This window comes from Cricetulus griseus, chromosome 4 (assembly GCF_003668045.3).
Source record: "Cricetulus griseus strain 17A/GY chromosome 4, alternate assembly CriGri-PICRH-1.0, whole genome shotgun sequence".
In the NCBI taxonomy this organism is placed as follows: domain Eukaryota; kingdom Metazoa; phylum Chordata; class Mammalia; order Rodentia; family Cricetidae; genus Cricetulus; species Cricetulus griseus.
In genome coordinates, this window is record NC_048597.1 from 225,183,891 (window position 1) to 225,197,184 (window position 13,294).

At 42.1% G+C, this 13,294-nt stretch overlaps 1 protein-coding gene across 2 annotated transcripts in view; it reads right to left on the bottom strand.

Moving 5' to 3' along the window:
* Cmc1 (C-X9-C motif containing 1) overlaps positions 1-13,294 on the bottom strand; it is a 62,253-nt gene that overhangs the window by 22,857 nt on the left and 26,102 nt on the right. Inside the window, exon 3 of one of the 2 annotated variants that reach the window (XM_027415336.2) lies at positions 3,628-3,696. The exons of the other annotated variant lie outside the window; for it this stretch is intronic. Coding sequence (XP_027271137.1) covers positions 3,628-3,676 — 49 coding nt within the window. The 5' untranslated portion in view covers positions 3,677-3,696. The remainder of the gene's footprint in view (positions 1-3,627; positions 3,697-13,294) is intronic. 2 annotated transcript variants of the gene reach the window in all.

Consider the following 13,294-nt stretch of genomic DNA (forward strand, 5'->3'; position numbering starts at 1 on the left):
AGTCCTTTTGCTACAGTTTTAACTTTTTGTTGTTAGACAACTCCTTCAGATAATATCACATCTGTTGAAGGACCACACACCCTTCGATGTCATAACCACTCAAGACTTAGTAGCTAAGCACCACACTTACTTTTAGGAAACAGGAATTTTCATGGTGGCTATGTTTCCCTTCACACGTTATTTTCAGTCTTCAATGTACTGGGTATAAAATTGAGAGTGAGAAACATTCCCAATATATTCCCATTAGATTTAAACAATTCCAACTACAAATAGTACTGGGCTGAGGACTATCATTGTTTTAAAAATCCACATTTCTCTAGAAGGGTTACCTTTCAGTACGTACAAAATAAGAAGTCTGGCTCACACACGAAGTGTCCAACCTACTCTAAAAAACTAAGTATTTTCTGTTTCCAAGTACGTTCGAAGGAAGGAGTGTTTCGGAGTGTTTTCTATGCTCCTGTATTTTCTGTTCGAAGGAAGGAGTGTTTTGGAGTGTTTTCTATGCTCCTGTATTTTCTGTTACAGAGTGTGTTAAAAGGAAGGAGTGTTCTCTGTGCTCCTATATTTTCTGTTACAGAGTGCGTTAGAAGGGAAGGAATGTTCTCTGTGATCCTATCTTACGAATCAAGAATGCACACATAAGGAGACATCTAACTCAACTTTTAGCCCAGTATAAAATAGCCCTGTTACTATGCATAAGGAATAAAAATTCAGGTCTCTAATGGGATTGTCACCTGATGGCACCATCATACTCAGCCAGGAGCATCAGATGGGAACAGTTTATAAACAGACTGTGTAGAAAACAGACACTGTTGGAGCTGTAAACAAGGACCTGCAGTAGAGTATAGGGGCTCTGAAAGCAGATCATGGATATGATAGGAGCCCACTCAATAGCTCCCTGTAAGTCACTTTCCACCGACTTAGGAAGCTTTTAAAAAGGAAAAGTTTTCTATACTGCTATATGTACTGGTTTCCCTCTATATTCTTAACTATGATGCAATCTTCAAATTTTCTTGCAAATCCAGCTTATCAGGTCTTCAGTCTTTAGGGTTTTGGTAGCAACGTGGAACTCCTGAATAACAATGATAAAGCTTTTCAGCTAACTCCGTGTTCATAAAGCCACATAGACAGCTTTCATATCTAACCTAGTATCTCAAATTCTTCAAGTCTCAATAGGACACCCCACAGCCCCTTGCCACAGAGGCCCCCTGGCCACTGCTCCAAGCTCTTCCTCTGATTTGTAAATGCTATCAAAACATTCTCCAAATCCACCTAACAGCTGAAGTGATGGATAAAAATGTGTTTGTCCTACAATGTGACAGGAATTTATTCTACACAACAGAAAGGACAAGTACCCTCAATTGTGACCCATTGCACTCACTATTCTATGGACAGAAATGCACACACAGCAAAGGAGGAAGGACATTTGCTCTCTTTTGCATCCACAGCCACTAAGACGCTCGTGCTACAATGCCACCCACCTCACTGCAGACAGCATTTGGCTAGACATTTGCTCCACACAGAGATGACCCTGACACTGACTGTTTCCATGCACATACACTGTGTTATGACAGAGAGAAAAGTCCTGTGATGTGACTACTTAGGTCAAATTTAATCCTACAACCAAATTCACAGCTGTGTTAAAAAGAAAATCAACATAGTTTTAGCTGAATTGAATGGACTCTCAAGTTAAAGAAGTACTTTTGTTTATTTATTTGCTTGCTTGCTTACTTATTTATTTACTTATGTGGTTTTTTGAAACAAAGTTTCCCTGTGTAGCCCTAGCTGTCCTAAAACTCACACCACCATCTCCCAACCTTTTAGAAAAGAGGTACTTTTAAAAGATGTGATGGCTCAACTGGTAAAGGTGCCTGTCACCAAGTCTGATGAACCAAGTCTGGTGTTTGGGACCCACTACAAATTATCCTCTGACCTCCATGCATCACTGCCCTCCCCTCCCCTACATATAATAAATAAATATAATTTTAAAAGGTGTATCTTTAGCTGGGCATTGGTGGCGCATGCCTTTAATCCCAGCACTTGGGAGGCAGAGGCAGGCAGAGTTCTGAGTTTGAGGCCAGCCTGGTCTACAGAGTGTGTGCCAGGACAACCTCCAAAGCAATACAGAGAAACCCTGTCTCAAAAAACCAAAAAAAAAAAAAAAAAAAAAAAAAAGAAAAAAAAGAAAAAAGAAAAGAAAAAGAAAGATGTATTTTTATTGAAAACCCAGAACCTAAGGCTCAAAGCCATATTTTTTGAAGGCTATCTATCTCCTGGATAGCTGACAACCAACCCCCTGGAACTTACCATGCCTGAGTTCACTGATCTGGCTTCTCTTCATGACTCTTCTTTTTAACCCCATGTTAGGCTAGTGTTTCTTGGGACACTACTTTCTATTCACATTTCGTCTCTCTCAAAACAGGACCTCCACTTGCGGCTTTGTCAAGGGACAGCGCCTCTTCACTATCCACTGTTCTGTCTACCCTGAGCCCAAACATATAATCAACATGATTTCAGTCTCATGGCACTGAGACAAGCAGAAGGAATCCGATCTACATGGAATTAAAAGGTACAAAAGTGAAACTACTTTGCTTCCCTCGCCACAAAGTTACTATTTATATTAGAGTCCTAGAGGATGCCACTACATGAGTAATTGCATACAGATAAGCCCAAGAAGAGGACCAACCTAGGACTCAAAATAACCCTGAACTTGATGACAAGGAGATGGAAATGTGAAGTGCAGCTTCCCAAGGATAATGCAACTTCCTGCACTGAGGATTCTGAAACCCTGAAATGTTAAAAACGGAGTGTCAGCTGATGAGCCTGACAAGACTCAACGTCTGATGAAACCTAACACAGCAGCAACCTCAGCATCACTGCTGAGTCCCAGGAATGGGCACAGTCCAGCTGAGCCCGCCTCTGGGAACTCATCCTTAGATGGATCTTGACAATAAGAATACAGAGCAACAGAAGATGTCAGGGTTGGAGAAGCCAACGAGCCACAGTGGGTAGTATGAACTAAGCAGGTCTTACAGTCCTCACAGGGCATGCGTGGGAAAATAGACAGCATTTGGTCAAAAAAAAAGGAATGCAACTGATTTGTGGCTTTAAACATAAGAGCTCAGGCTTGATCCTACACCCAGTGAGAATGTCACTGAGCTGCATACTCAACGAAGCTTAACTGGCAACAGGGTTTGGATGAAACTGAAAGAGAAAGGAAACCTTCCAGATGGAGAAAGACAGTCTCCGTGCTAACAGAACAGGTCAGACGGAAGAAGAAGGTAATTCTGAGTAAAAACCCCAGGACACCAAGTGCAATGTTCAATAAAACAAACAAGAAGAGCTTTTGGAGGGCAGAAGCTGGCTGGCTGCCACTGTACTCACTGTACTGACAGGAGAGCTGCTATCACAAACCACACAGATTCTAGGCAGAGTAAATGGAGCTCAGAACTCAATCCCACTGCTTAGGATGCGCTGCCTCATCAGACGCATTAACATCCTGAGAACGCCAGTGACAGCATCCCTCATCCTCAACAGAGTGCCAATGGCACACGTATAGGAAGTCTCAGAGAAAAGAGGACAGAAGCAAACAAAAGAAATCCATTCAGTACAAGAGCGTCTACGCACCTTCAGTAGACTTCGGCAGGGCTCGGCAAAACCACCCAGGGTATGTCATTTCTCAGGGATCCACACTCACTAGAAGAGGATAAGCCAAATGTAACCTCATGGGGAAAGAAAATTCCTTCCTAAAGGCTATTAAGCAACACCACTGCATTGTCCCCTGCCCCCACACCCTCTAGGCTTCAGGGTATACAGAGCACCAGAGCCCTCACAGAGCCCACAGGGGAGGACAGACATCAGAAAAAGGTGGTGGAGTGTTAAAGAGCATTTGCTCACAGCACTTCAGAAGCAGCAGGACAACTCTGCACTGACGCCTCAGGAAAGGAAGCGGCATCGCTCGGATGTCACACTATGTAAGAACTTATTAAAAGCAGAAATTCAGGAAAGTACACTTCCAGGAATAATTGTCAAAAGTGAGATGAAAAGAGATAAAGAGACTGAAAGCCAAAATAAATCCCCAGAATGCTAACAAATACAGCAGAAACACAAAGTAGACAGAGAAATACAGCATAGACATGGGCAAAAAGTCAAGTGGAGGGTTTTATAAAAATAAGTCAAAAAATTTCAGTAAACAGGAAAGATTCTGTAATCTTGATGAATGGAACAGAAGGGGGGAAAGGTGGGGCAGGCAGCCTCCAGGCAGCGTCCCAGGATCCCCGCTCCTGTGCCCATGCCCAGTGCAAATGCCTCCCACAGAGGGGAGAGGGCAGGCCAAACGACCATCTAGACAAGGGGTACAGCCAGGAGATGACACCACTTCCACGGTTAGGTCACAGAAGCCTGAGGCTGTCTCTATGTGTATGCTCTCTTCAGCCAAGGGCTTGGGTAGCGTGTACTGCTACATGGAAAGGGACTTAATTGACAAGGAAGTGAGGAAGTAAATGCTGTCAACAACCAAAGAGTGAGCAAATCCTCCCCAGTCCAGGCTTCAGCAGACAGTGAGACCTGGAGACTGTTAACTACAGCAGCAGCACAGGCTGGAGGGAGGCCTGACCACATCTGCTCATGAATGGATGCTGCTACAATCCAGCACTTTCCCAGGTGACTGGTATTGGAACAAAAAGACGTACTGAGTATGAAAGCCTTGTCTCCACACTCCAAGGATGACTGCCACCTTTGAGGAAGACAACTCTAAGGCCCAAAACACTTAAATTACAACTCATGCTAAGTACAGTTAAAAAACAAAGAACTGGTACCTACAAAGCAGAGGGACACATGTGACAAAAAGCACTGGTGCAATAGGCTTCTTGATGGAGTTACTACACTCAGAGACACTGAAAGGACCCTTTGTGTTTGCGTTTGGTGACAGGCAGGAAGGAAAGTCAACCACATTCAATGTCACAAGGCGTCGATGTGATGGGCACAAAGCTCCGGGGTGGAGAAAAAAGAACTGGACAATACCTTATCCACACCGACACAAAAACATAGGGCAACAAGCACTTCTTCCCCAATTTCAGAAAGCAAGCACTCTACAACCTGTTTGTAGAATAAAATTGCTCTTTTTTTTTTTTTTTTTGAGCTCAGTGCAAAATCTCAGAAAAGTGTGTTTTGTTTTGTTTCTGTTTTTAGTTCAAAGATTTTTTTTAAACTATTGACAATGAAATTCAAACAAGATGGATCAAAAAATAGTAAATTGAGGAAGGGGCAAACAAAGCATTTGTGGTTTCAAAAAAATAATGTATATATTAACTGGACTCAATCAATACTCTTCAAAATGGGAATATGTAGTTAAAACAGATACAATCACTCAAGCTTTCATATTATTCTTATGATTGAGGCTAATAACATACCTGAAATAAAGAAAGACAAAAGTGTTAAAACACTCTTTCATAACTTAGAGCACTCCAATTTTATATTTTAAAAACTTAACTCCACTGTTAACGATGCTATAGATTTTGTTTAAACTGAAAAAAAGGGGAAAAAAAAACCTTAATGCTACCTCTAAGAATAATTAAACAATTAAAAAGGAAATAAGAGTGATAAAAATAAGCCTACTCTGAAAGACACCCTTAAACCAGCGTCCTCCGGTAGCGCCTCCCCACTCTATGCCCCTATTTGCCCCTATTGTGTGCACTCACAGATTGCTAGTAGACGACCTGTAACATCACTCTTCATCACTTCTAAAATACAGTAGATGAGATCCACATGAGGCCGTGAGTGAGAATGCTTGAAAACGGTAAAACTGGGATAAAGCAACAAGAACAAAACAAAAGCGGGGGGGGGGGGGGGGGGGGGGGGGCCTGAACCCAGGCTTTGCTCATGCTAAGAATGGACCACTGAGCTCCACTCTGAGCCAAGAGGAATGAAAATTACTTTAGGAGCTTGAACACTCACTCTAGCAAGCAGTAAGAAACAGCCTTATAGACTTAACATGTAAAAATATTCATTGCAATTCTTTTAACACAAAACTACTTATTCTAGCAGACAGCTAAAGTCTTATTTTCCCTCTTAACCATGATTAAAATGCCTACATTCCTTGCTTCAACATTCTAACATATTCTCAGGATGTGGTGCCTGCAGTTCAACATTTCTTGTTAATATTAATCACACGACTTAAAATTATTTTCAATTAGGTCCTTGAAAAGACCTACAGTTTTCCAAATAAACTCTTAACATCTAATGTTCAACTTGGAGTGATGGAAGAGAAGCAGCAAGGGGCTGCAAACGACACAAGCACTGACCGTCCTGACAGGGCTGGCCTCTCTCTCTACCACAGCATGGAGGTAAAGTAAATGCGACTATATATTTATTAAAATACTCGATCTCACAGCTCATAATCAGAAACAGTAACAACCCACTTGCAGCTTCGTAGCATCCTTCTAGGGAATCAAAATGTAAATACATACAAATTAACAACACAAACATCTTTTCCAAATATGTTAATAACCACATGGATTTTCACATCCAATATAGACATGTGCTTAGATATTCAAAACATTAACATATCTGCACACAAACTTCACATGCACCACTTACACAGCCAAAGTTTAGCTAATATTTTCAGTAATGTAAAAACAAACTGCTTCCCTTCCCACACTCTGCAACTGCAGTGTGAGTCAGCCTGACTCCAGCAATCCAACACTGGGTAACCATTCCCACAGCACTGACAGGCAACATTAAACTGAAGAAGTCATCTCACAAACGGAGACAAAGATGCCCATTAAACTGGCTGAACCAAAGGACACATCTGATGACCTCCTATCCATATTACAAACTTAATTCCCTGGTCTGTTCTGGGGTATGGACAGCACACTAAAAATGGTAAACAATGCGTTGGTTGCCAAATAATTCTTGAAAATGTATGACTTTAAAAACAGAGGCATGTACTTAAGATATTACACAGCATTAGGTGTGCTTTCTCTTGAAACACTGTAAACTAGTTTTTAGTGTTCAATGCTCACACTCTATAGCTAATGATGGTGTTCCTCTGTGCAGACCTCTCTCCTCAAAGAGCTCACTAAACCTATTTTTTAAAATATAAAATAAAAAAAAATAAGGATGGGCTGTGTTAAAACTGAACCCCTAGAGGGCAATGAAGCTCCACTTGTTAACTTAGTAACATACTTCACTTTCAGTTCCTCGCCACTCTCTAGACACTATGACCTGTTTCCTTACACACTGGACCATGTGCCTTAGAACAAAAAAGAAATGGAAAGGAAAACGAATGGGTTACATCCTGTCCACTAATGAAAATGCTGAGGAACATATTGCTTAACAACAATAACTGATCAAAGAGGAATATGGTACAGTAGTCGCAGGCATCTTCCTACTAATTCCATTTCACCCACAAGCCTATTCCTGAATACACATCACAAATGAATATTTGAATATTAACACTCAGTAGGAATCAGGTGGCAGATAGGAAAGATATATTTAACAAGTCTATTTAATATAAATGTTTTGCATAACTTTACATTCATTAAATAACATGTTAAAATTTATAGGAAGGAAAAAAAGGTGAAGAATCCTGTTCCAATAGCAATTAACCCCTACACAAGCTCTGCAGATAAAGCTCAGTAGAGAGTTCTTGCTCCAAAGTCAAAGAATCAACAAGTCTGCTGACTGCCCACCAGTGAGGCAGCAGTGCTGACACTCAAAATACTGGTGGGAAGAGAAGCACAGCATGGCATGTTCTGTTAGGCTGAAATGGTACCACCCAGGGAGACCAGCAACCTCCACAGGTTGGCAATGGTATTTCAGAGCCTACCTTTTTAGACACTCTTCAAAACTAAGCATATATAAACCCAAGATATATATATCAATACAACAGCACAACAGAATGAACCAGGAACTTACCTGCACAGGTCATAACAAAGCCATACTGTGCTGTTTTCTGTATTTCTGCAGTCCTAGGACTGAAGGCATGTCCTTACCCATCTAGGTAACTCTATCACTGAGCTGTGTCTCTCACCCCTGTTTTCAAAGACAGGACCTCCCTGGATAAACTGGCCTTGAACTCGGGATCCTCCTGCCTCAGCCTCACAAGTCCTGCAACACAACTCCTGGGAAGTCATTAAGAACTAAATGAAAGTTTTAAATCAACTCTTCTTTTTATGAGTGTGTTTCTATAATATCTGTTGTGGAATGTTATTTTTTTAAGATGTGTTACATTCATTTATGCTGTGGAACATTTGTTTTAATGATGTAAAGAGGTGTTGCATTCTTTTATGTTACCTTTAACTCTGTGAAGCTGTGTTAATTTGCCTGTCTAAAACACCCAATTGGTCTAATAAAGAGCTGAATGGCCAATAGGTAGGCAAGACAGAGAAATAGGTGGGGCTTCTGGGCAGAGAGAATAAATAGGAGGAGAAATCTGGGAGGAAAAGAGAAGGAATGAGAAAAGGAGAAGCAAGAAAAGGGGGACATCAGGGCCAGCCATCCAGCTACACAGCAAGCCACAGAGTAAGAAGTAAAGAAAAGTATACAGGAATGGAGAAAGATAAAAGCCCAGAGGTAAAAGATAGATAGAATAAGAAAAAAAGCTGGCTAGAAACAAGCCAAGCTAAGGCTGGGTGTTCATAATAAATAAGTTTCCGTGTATGTTTATTTGGGAGCTGGGTAGCAGCCCTCCCAAAGAATCAAAAGAGTAAAGAGCAAAAAACATCCAGCTACAAATACATACTTGAACAAATTTATCATCCAAACCTTGAACAGTTTTGAGATGGGATAGGATGGAATGGGGTGCAGTGGGGTGGGGTGGGGTGGAGCCAGGTGGGGTGGGGTGATGCACACATTGTTCTCTCCCTGCAGGGCAGTCTACCAATACTTCCTTATATCCAAAGATAGAGCCATCCATTGTCTTGAACACACACACACACACACACACACACACACACACACACATACACACACACACACAGAGCTCAGGCTGGTTCGAAACCCTTCCTCTTTGCTACAATAATTTCCTCTACCAGATTTGTAAATTATGTACTTACATCCATGTACATCCTGCATACACAAGAAAGTAAAATGATCAGAAATCAGCCACTGATAAAACCAGATAAATGGAAGGGCAAACTGATAAAACACAGGAGAAATCTGGCTGAAGAAGGTGAGGTTGGTGCTGTGGGGCTAGTAAAAGAGTAGACATACAATTTCTAAGATAAGAAGGTTGGATCTCGGGTGTAAGAGTGTCTTTAGCCAGCTGACTTACTAAAGAACTTAAAGGCTGGCTGGCCTACATGATCTGTAACCCAACCTACATGATAAAATAAGGGACAGTCAAACTCCAAAATTCTAGCAACCCTACATATACCAAAACTAACAGTAACAGAACAACCCAAAAGCTGTCGTGCGTGTAGACAGCAGAAGCAGTGAAACCCGGCAACCGCAGACCACGGTGCCTGCTTCTCCATGCCACTCTGTGGAGAAAGCAATAAAGCTGTTCCTTTCTCACTCACATCCTCTTGGTGTGGAAAGATGCTCATATATGCACTGACGGCTTTTGTTGTTGTTTCTGCTCTTAGTTGCTGCTTTTGATTTCCATCTCAGTCTACGGACAGGGAAGGATGAGGCCACTGATCTAACCTAGGTGTGCAAGATCATGAAGACAGAACAAGTTCTACTGTATGGATACGACAAGGTGCAGCTCGCCATCTAAATTCATGTCATCAGGAAAAATGTGGGAAGAAAATAGAGCCTGGAAAAAAATTACATCAGTCCTCAACCAGAGATACTGAGTGAAGAGATCTGAAAATCATGGGTATTAATGAAATGAATTATAACTCAATCACGTGAAGTGGGGCCATAGTCCAGCTCCTTACAGCCATAATACAAAGAAAGGAATAGGTCAGGCTTTTACAGTATCATTAAAAGGTATGAGTACTGAGACTCTCAATTTGATGAGACAATAATTTCCAAAAATTTTAGTCTTTATACAGGAAACGCAAAGTATGCCTGTGGGTGATGAGAGAGGCACAACTACCTTACATTTAAATTTGGGACATATACAGACATGATGCCGTCTGTAGTGGCAGTCTAACTTCTCTGAAGAAGGACTCCAGATTCTACATGCTGCACTAACTCGTCTAAGCCAGTGTTCAGTCTGTATGAGTGATTCTAAAAAGCCTAGGGCGCCAGACCTCATCACAGACTGCTGTGAGACACCATGTGCTTGCTGGGAATTGAACTCAGGACCTCAGAAGAACAGCCAATGCTCTCAACCTCTGTGGAGGGGAGGGGAGGGGAGGGAATGAGGATACAGGAGCATGTGGGATTGGGCTAGTCGAGTTGGGGGTGGGTGGAGGGGGAGAGAAATGAAAGAGATGTCTTCATAGAGGGGGACACTCAGGGTTAGGGAGAAGCCAGGTGCCAGAGAAACTACCAGGAAGCCACACGATGACCCCAGCTAAGACTCCTAGCAATAGTAGAGAGGATGCCTGAACTGGCTTTCCCTGTAATCAAATTGGTGACTATCCTAATTGATGACAGTGATTCATTTAGTAACTGATGGAAACAAATACAGAGATCCACAGCCAAGAGTCCAGCTGAAGAGAGGGAGGGGGGATTGTTATGAGCTGTGGAGGGCAGGGGTATGGGGAGGTGTCAAGATCATGACAGGGGAAGCCACAGAGACAGCTGGCCTGAACTACTGGGAACTCCCATACTCTGGGAGCCTGCATGGGACGGACCTAGGCCCTCTGTATGTGGATGACAGTTGTGTAGCTTGTTCTGTCGGTGGGGCCCCTAGCAGTGGGATTAATTAGCACCTGTCCCTGGCATATGAGCTGGCTTTTTGGAACCTATTCCCCATGCTGGGATGCCTTGCTCAGCCTTGATGAATCGAAGGAGCTTAGTCCTGCCTCAAGATGATATGCCATGCTTTGTTGACTTCCATGAGAGGCCTGCCCCTTTCTGAATGGAGGAGGAGTGTGGGGGAGGGAACAGGAAGAGAGGAGGGAGGGGAAACTGTAGTTGGTATATAAAATAAATGAAAATATTTAATAAAAAAAAAGCAAGGCAGAGCTATGCCCACATGAGTTTGAGCTGAACTGGAATCAAGCTGTCCCTGCTGATCCACTGCAGGCCACTCTTGTGAAGAACTAGGTTCAAACCCTGTTCTCTGTAATAACCTACGGTTTACCCATGGCTAGCTAACTGCCCATCTTTTGCACAAAGTACACTGACAGAAACAAGACTCTGTGCTGCATTCACTTTAACTCTACACAAGGCTTGGGTCTTAGGCAATACCACACTAAAGACATGTGAGGAAGGGGCTGAACCTGGGAAATTCTTTGTAATAAACACATGGTGAAGTTCACAAGAGAAAGCTGACCCTGTGTGTGGTGAGTTGGAAACCCTGTAGGAAGATTTTCATGAAGTCAGGGCAGGTTTCTCTTGGCCTTGGCTAGTACAAACAGCTGAACAGAGGAAAGACATTTAAAACAGAGGTTCAGAGTCAATTTGTTGCTTTTTTAGCACAACTGTAACTAAAACAAAAGTTCAAAGGTCATGGTGAAGCAAAGGGTTGAGAAAGTTCAACCTACAAAGATCATTTATTCACTTCACACATGGGTGCTGAAATGCAGATTAAAACTAATGTTAATCAGGAAGCCCAACATGACAATACAGATTTTTAGATTACATGCATTGAAACCAACTGTTGACAATTTAAGAGAATAGTGTAATCCATCCCCCCCCCCCTTTTATCCATGGAAGGCAAGTTCCAAGACACCTGTGGATGCCTGCAACTATGTCTCACATCAAAACCTAGGAGATGCTGTATTTTCTTGTATAGTGTCCTGATTGCTGCTATACAGAGCCAGAATCAATGTGCCCTCCAGATTGAGGTGTGCCACCTTCTCTGTAGCAGCACTGTGCACTGCGGGGCCATTACTAAAGGAGGCACTTGACTAAGGCACTGTGCTACAATGCTAGTCTGTGTGCATTTGAGAAGACCACTGAGTAACTAATGGATGTAACTAATGTAACTGAGTAACTAATGGATGGATACAGCATGGCTACAGCAGACAAAGGGATGATAAAGTGATACTAAGACAAAGGACTATTAGATGGATGTTAACGCTATTTAGCAATTCTTAAGCCAAGCAGACTTCTTAGAATTTTAGAGTCTTAAAATGCTTCCTTTAAAAATCCAACAGATCTGACAGAGCATCTCTTTGGAGAAGATGAAAAACAGTGCACACCTAGAACAGCTATAAAAATGAAAGGCCACACCACAGTCAACAGCAACCTGTAGTTAATGCAGCCTCATAGATGAGCCTAACACTCTTTATCTGAGAAAACAATGAACCTCAGCCCTGGAAAACAAACAAGGCTACCAGCCACAACTAATCAACAAAATCTAGCTATAAAGACTCCACAGAAAGGGGCAGAGGTAGGGGGAGAAAAGGAGGGAGGGGACCTGCGATTAGTATGTACAAATCAAAATAGAAAAAATATATTCACAACCAAAAAAAAAAAAAAAAATAGGAGAATGTCCAGAGGCAAAGTTTAAAGAAACATTATCAATGTCCTATATTCTGCTGTAAGTCAATCTTCTTTCAATTTATTTGTAAAGTCAATCTTGATACATGCCTGTAATCCAAGCAGGAAGCTGAGTCAGAAGACTGTAGTTCAAGGCTTCCCTGGGCTACATAGCAAGACCAGGTCTTTAAAACCAATTCTATTTGTATTAAAAAAAAAAAAATTGCCAGGCGGTGGTGGCACATACCTTTAATCCCAGAACTAGGAAGGCAGAGGTAGGTGGATCTCTGAGTTGGAGGCCAGACTGGTCTACAGAGTGAGTTCCAGGACAGCCAGGTTACACAGAGAAACCCTGTCTCAAAAAACAAAAAAGAGAGAAAGGAAAGAATCCAACTTCCCTTCCAGTTTGTGCATTACTCTGAATCAGCCTTTCCTTCATTGCTAAATTGCTAAATTCTCCCACAATTCACAGCTTCTGTAAGTGCATTCTTGCTGACAGCTGGAGAAAGCACGTCCATGCCTGGCTCTCCAGAGCCCAGAGTCTGCAGACTGAAATGCTTTCTCCAGCTCCCCGACACTTACCCAAACCACCAGGAATACATACAGTCCAGGCAATACCTGTACTCAGACCCTGCTTAAGTTGGATCTGCTCTGGCTTTTATTCCCCATAAACTAATATCAAAGAGTTCTATTTAACTTGTTTCATGCAATGTAGTTCTAGTTTAGGTATATGGCTTCAACCTAAACC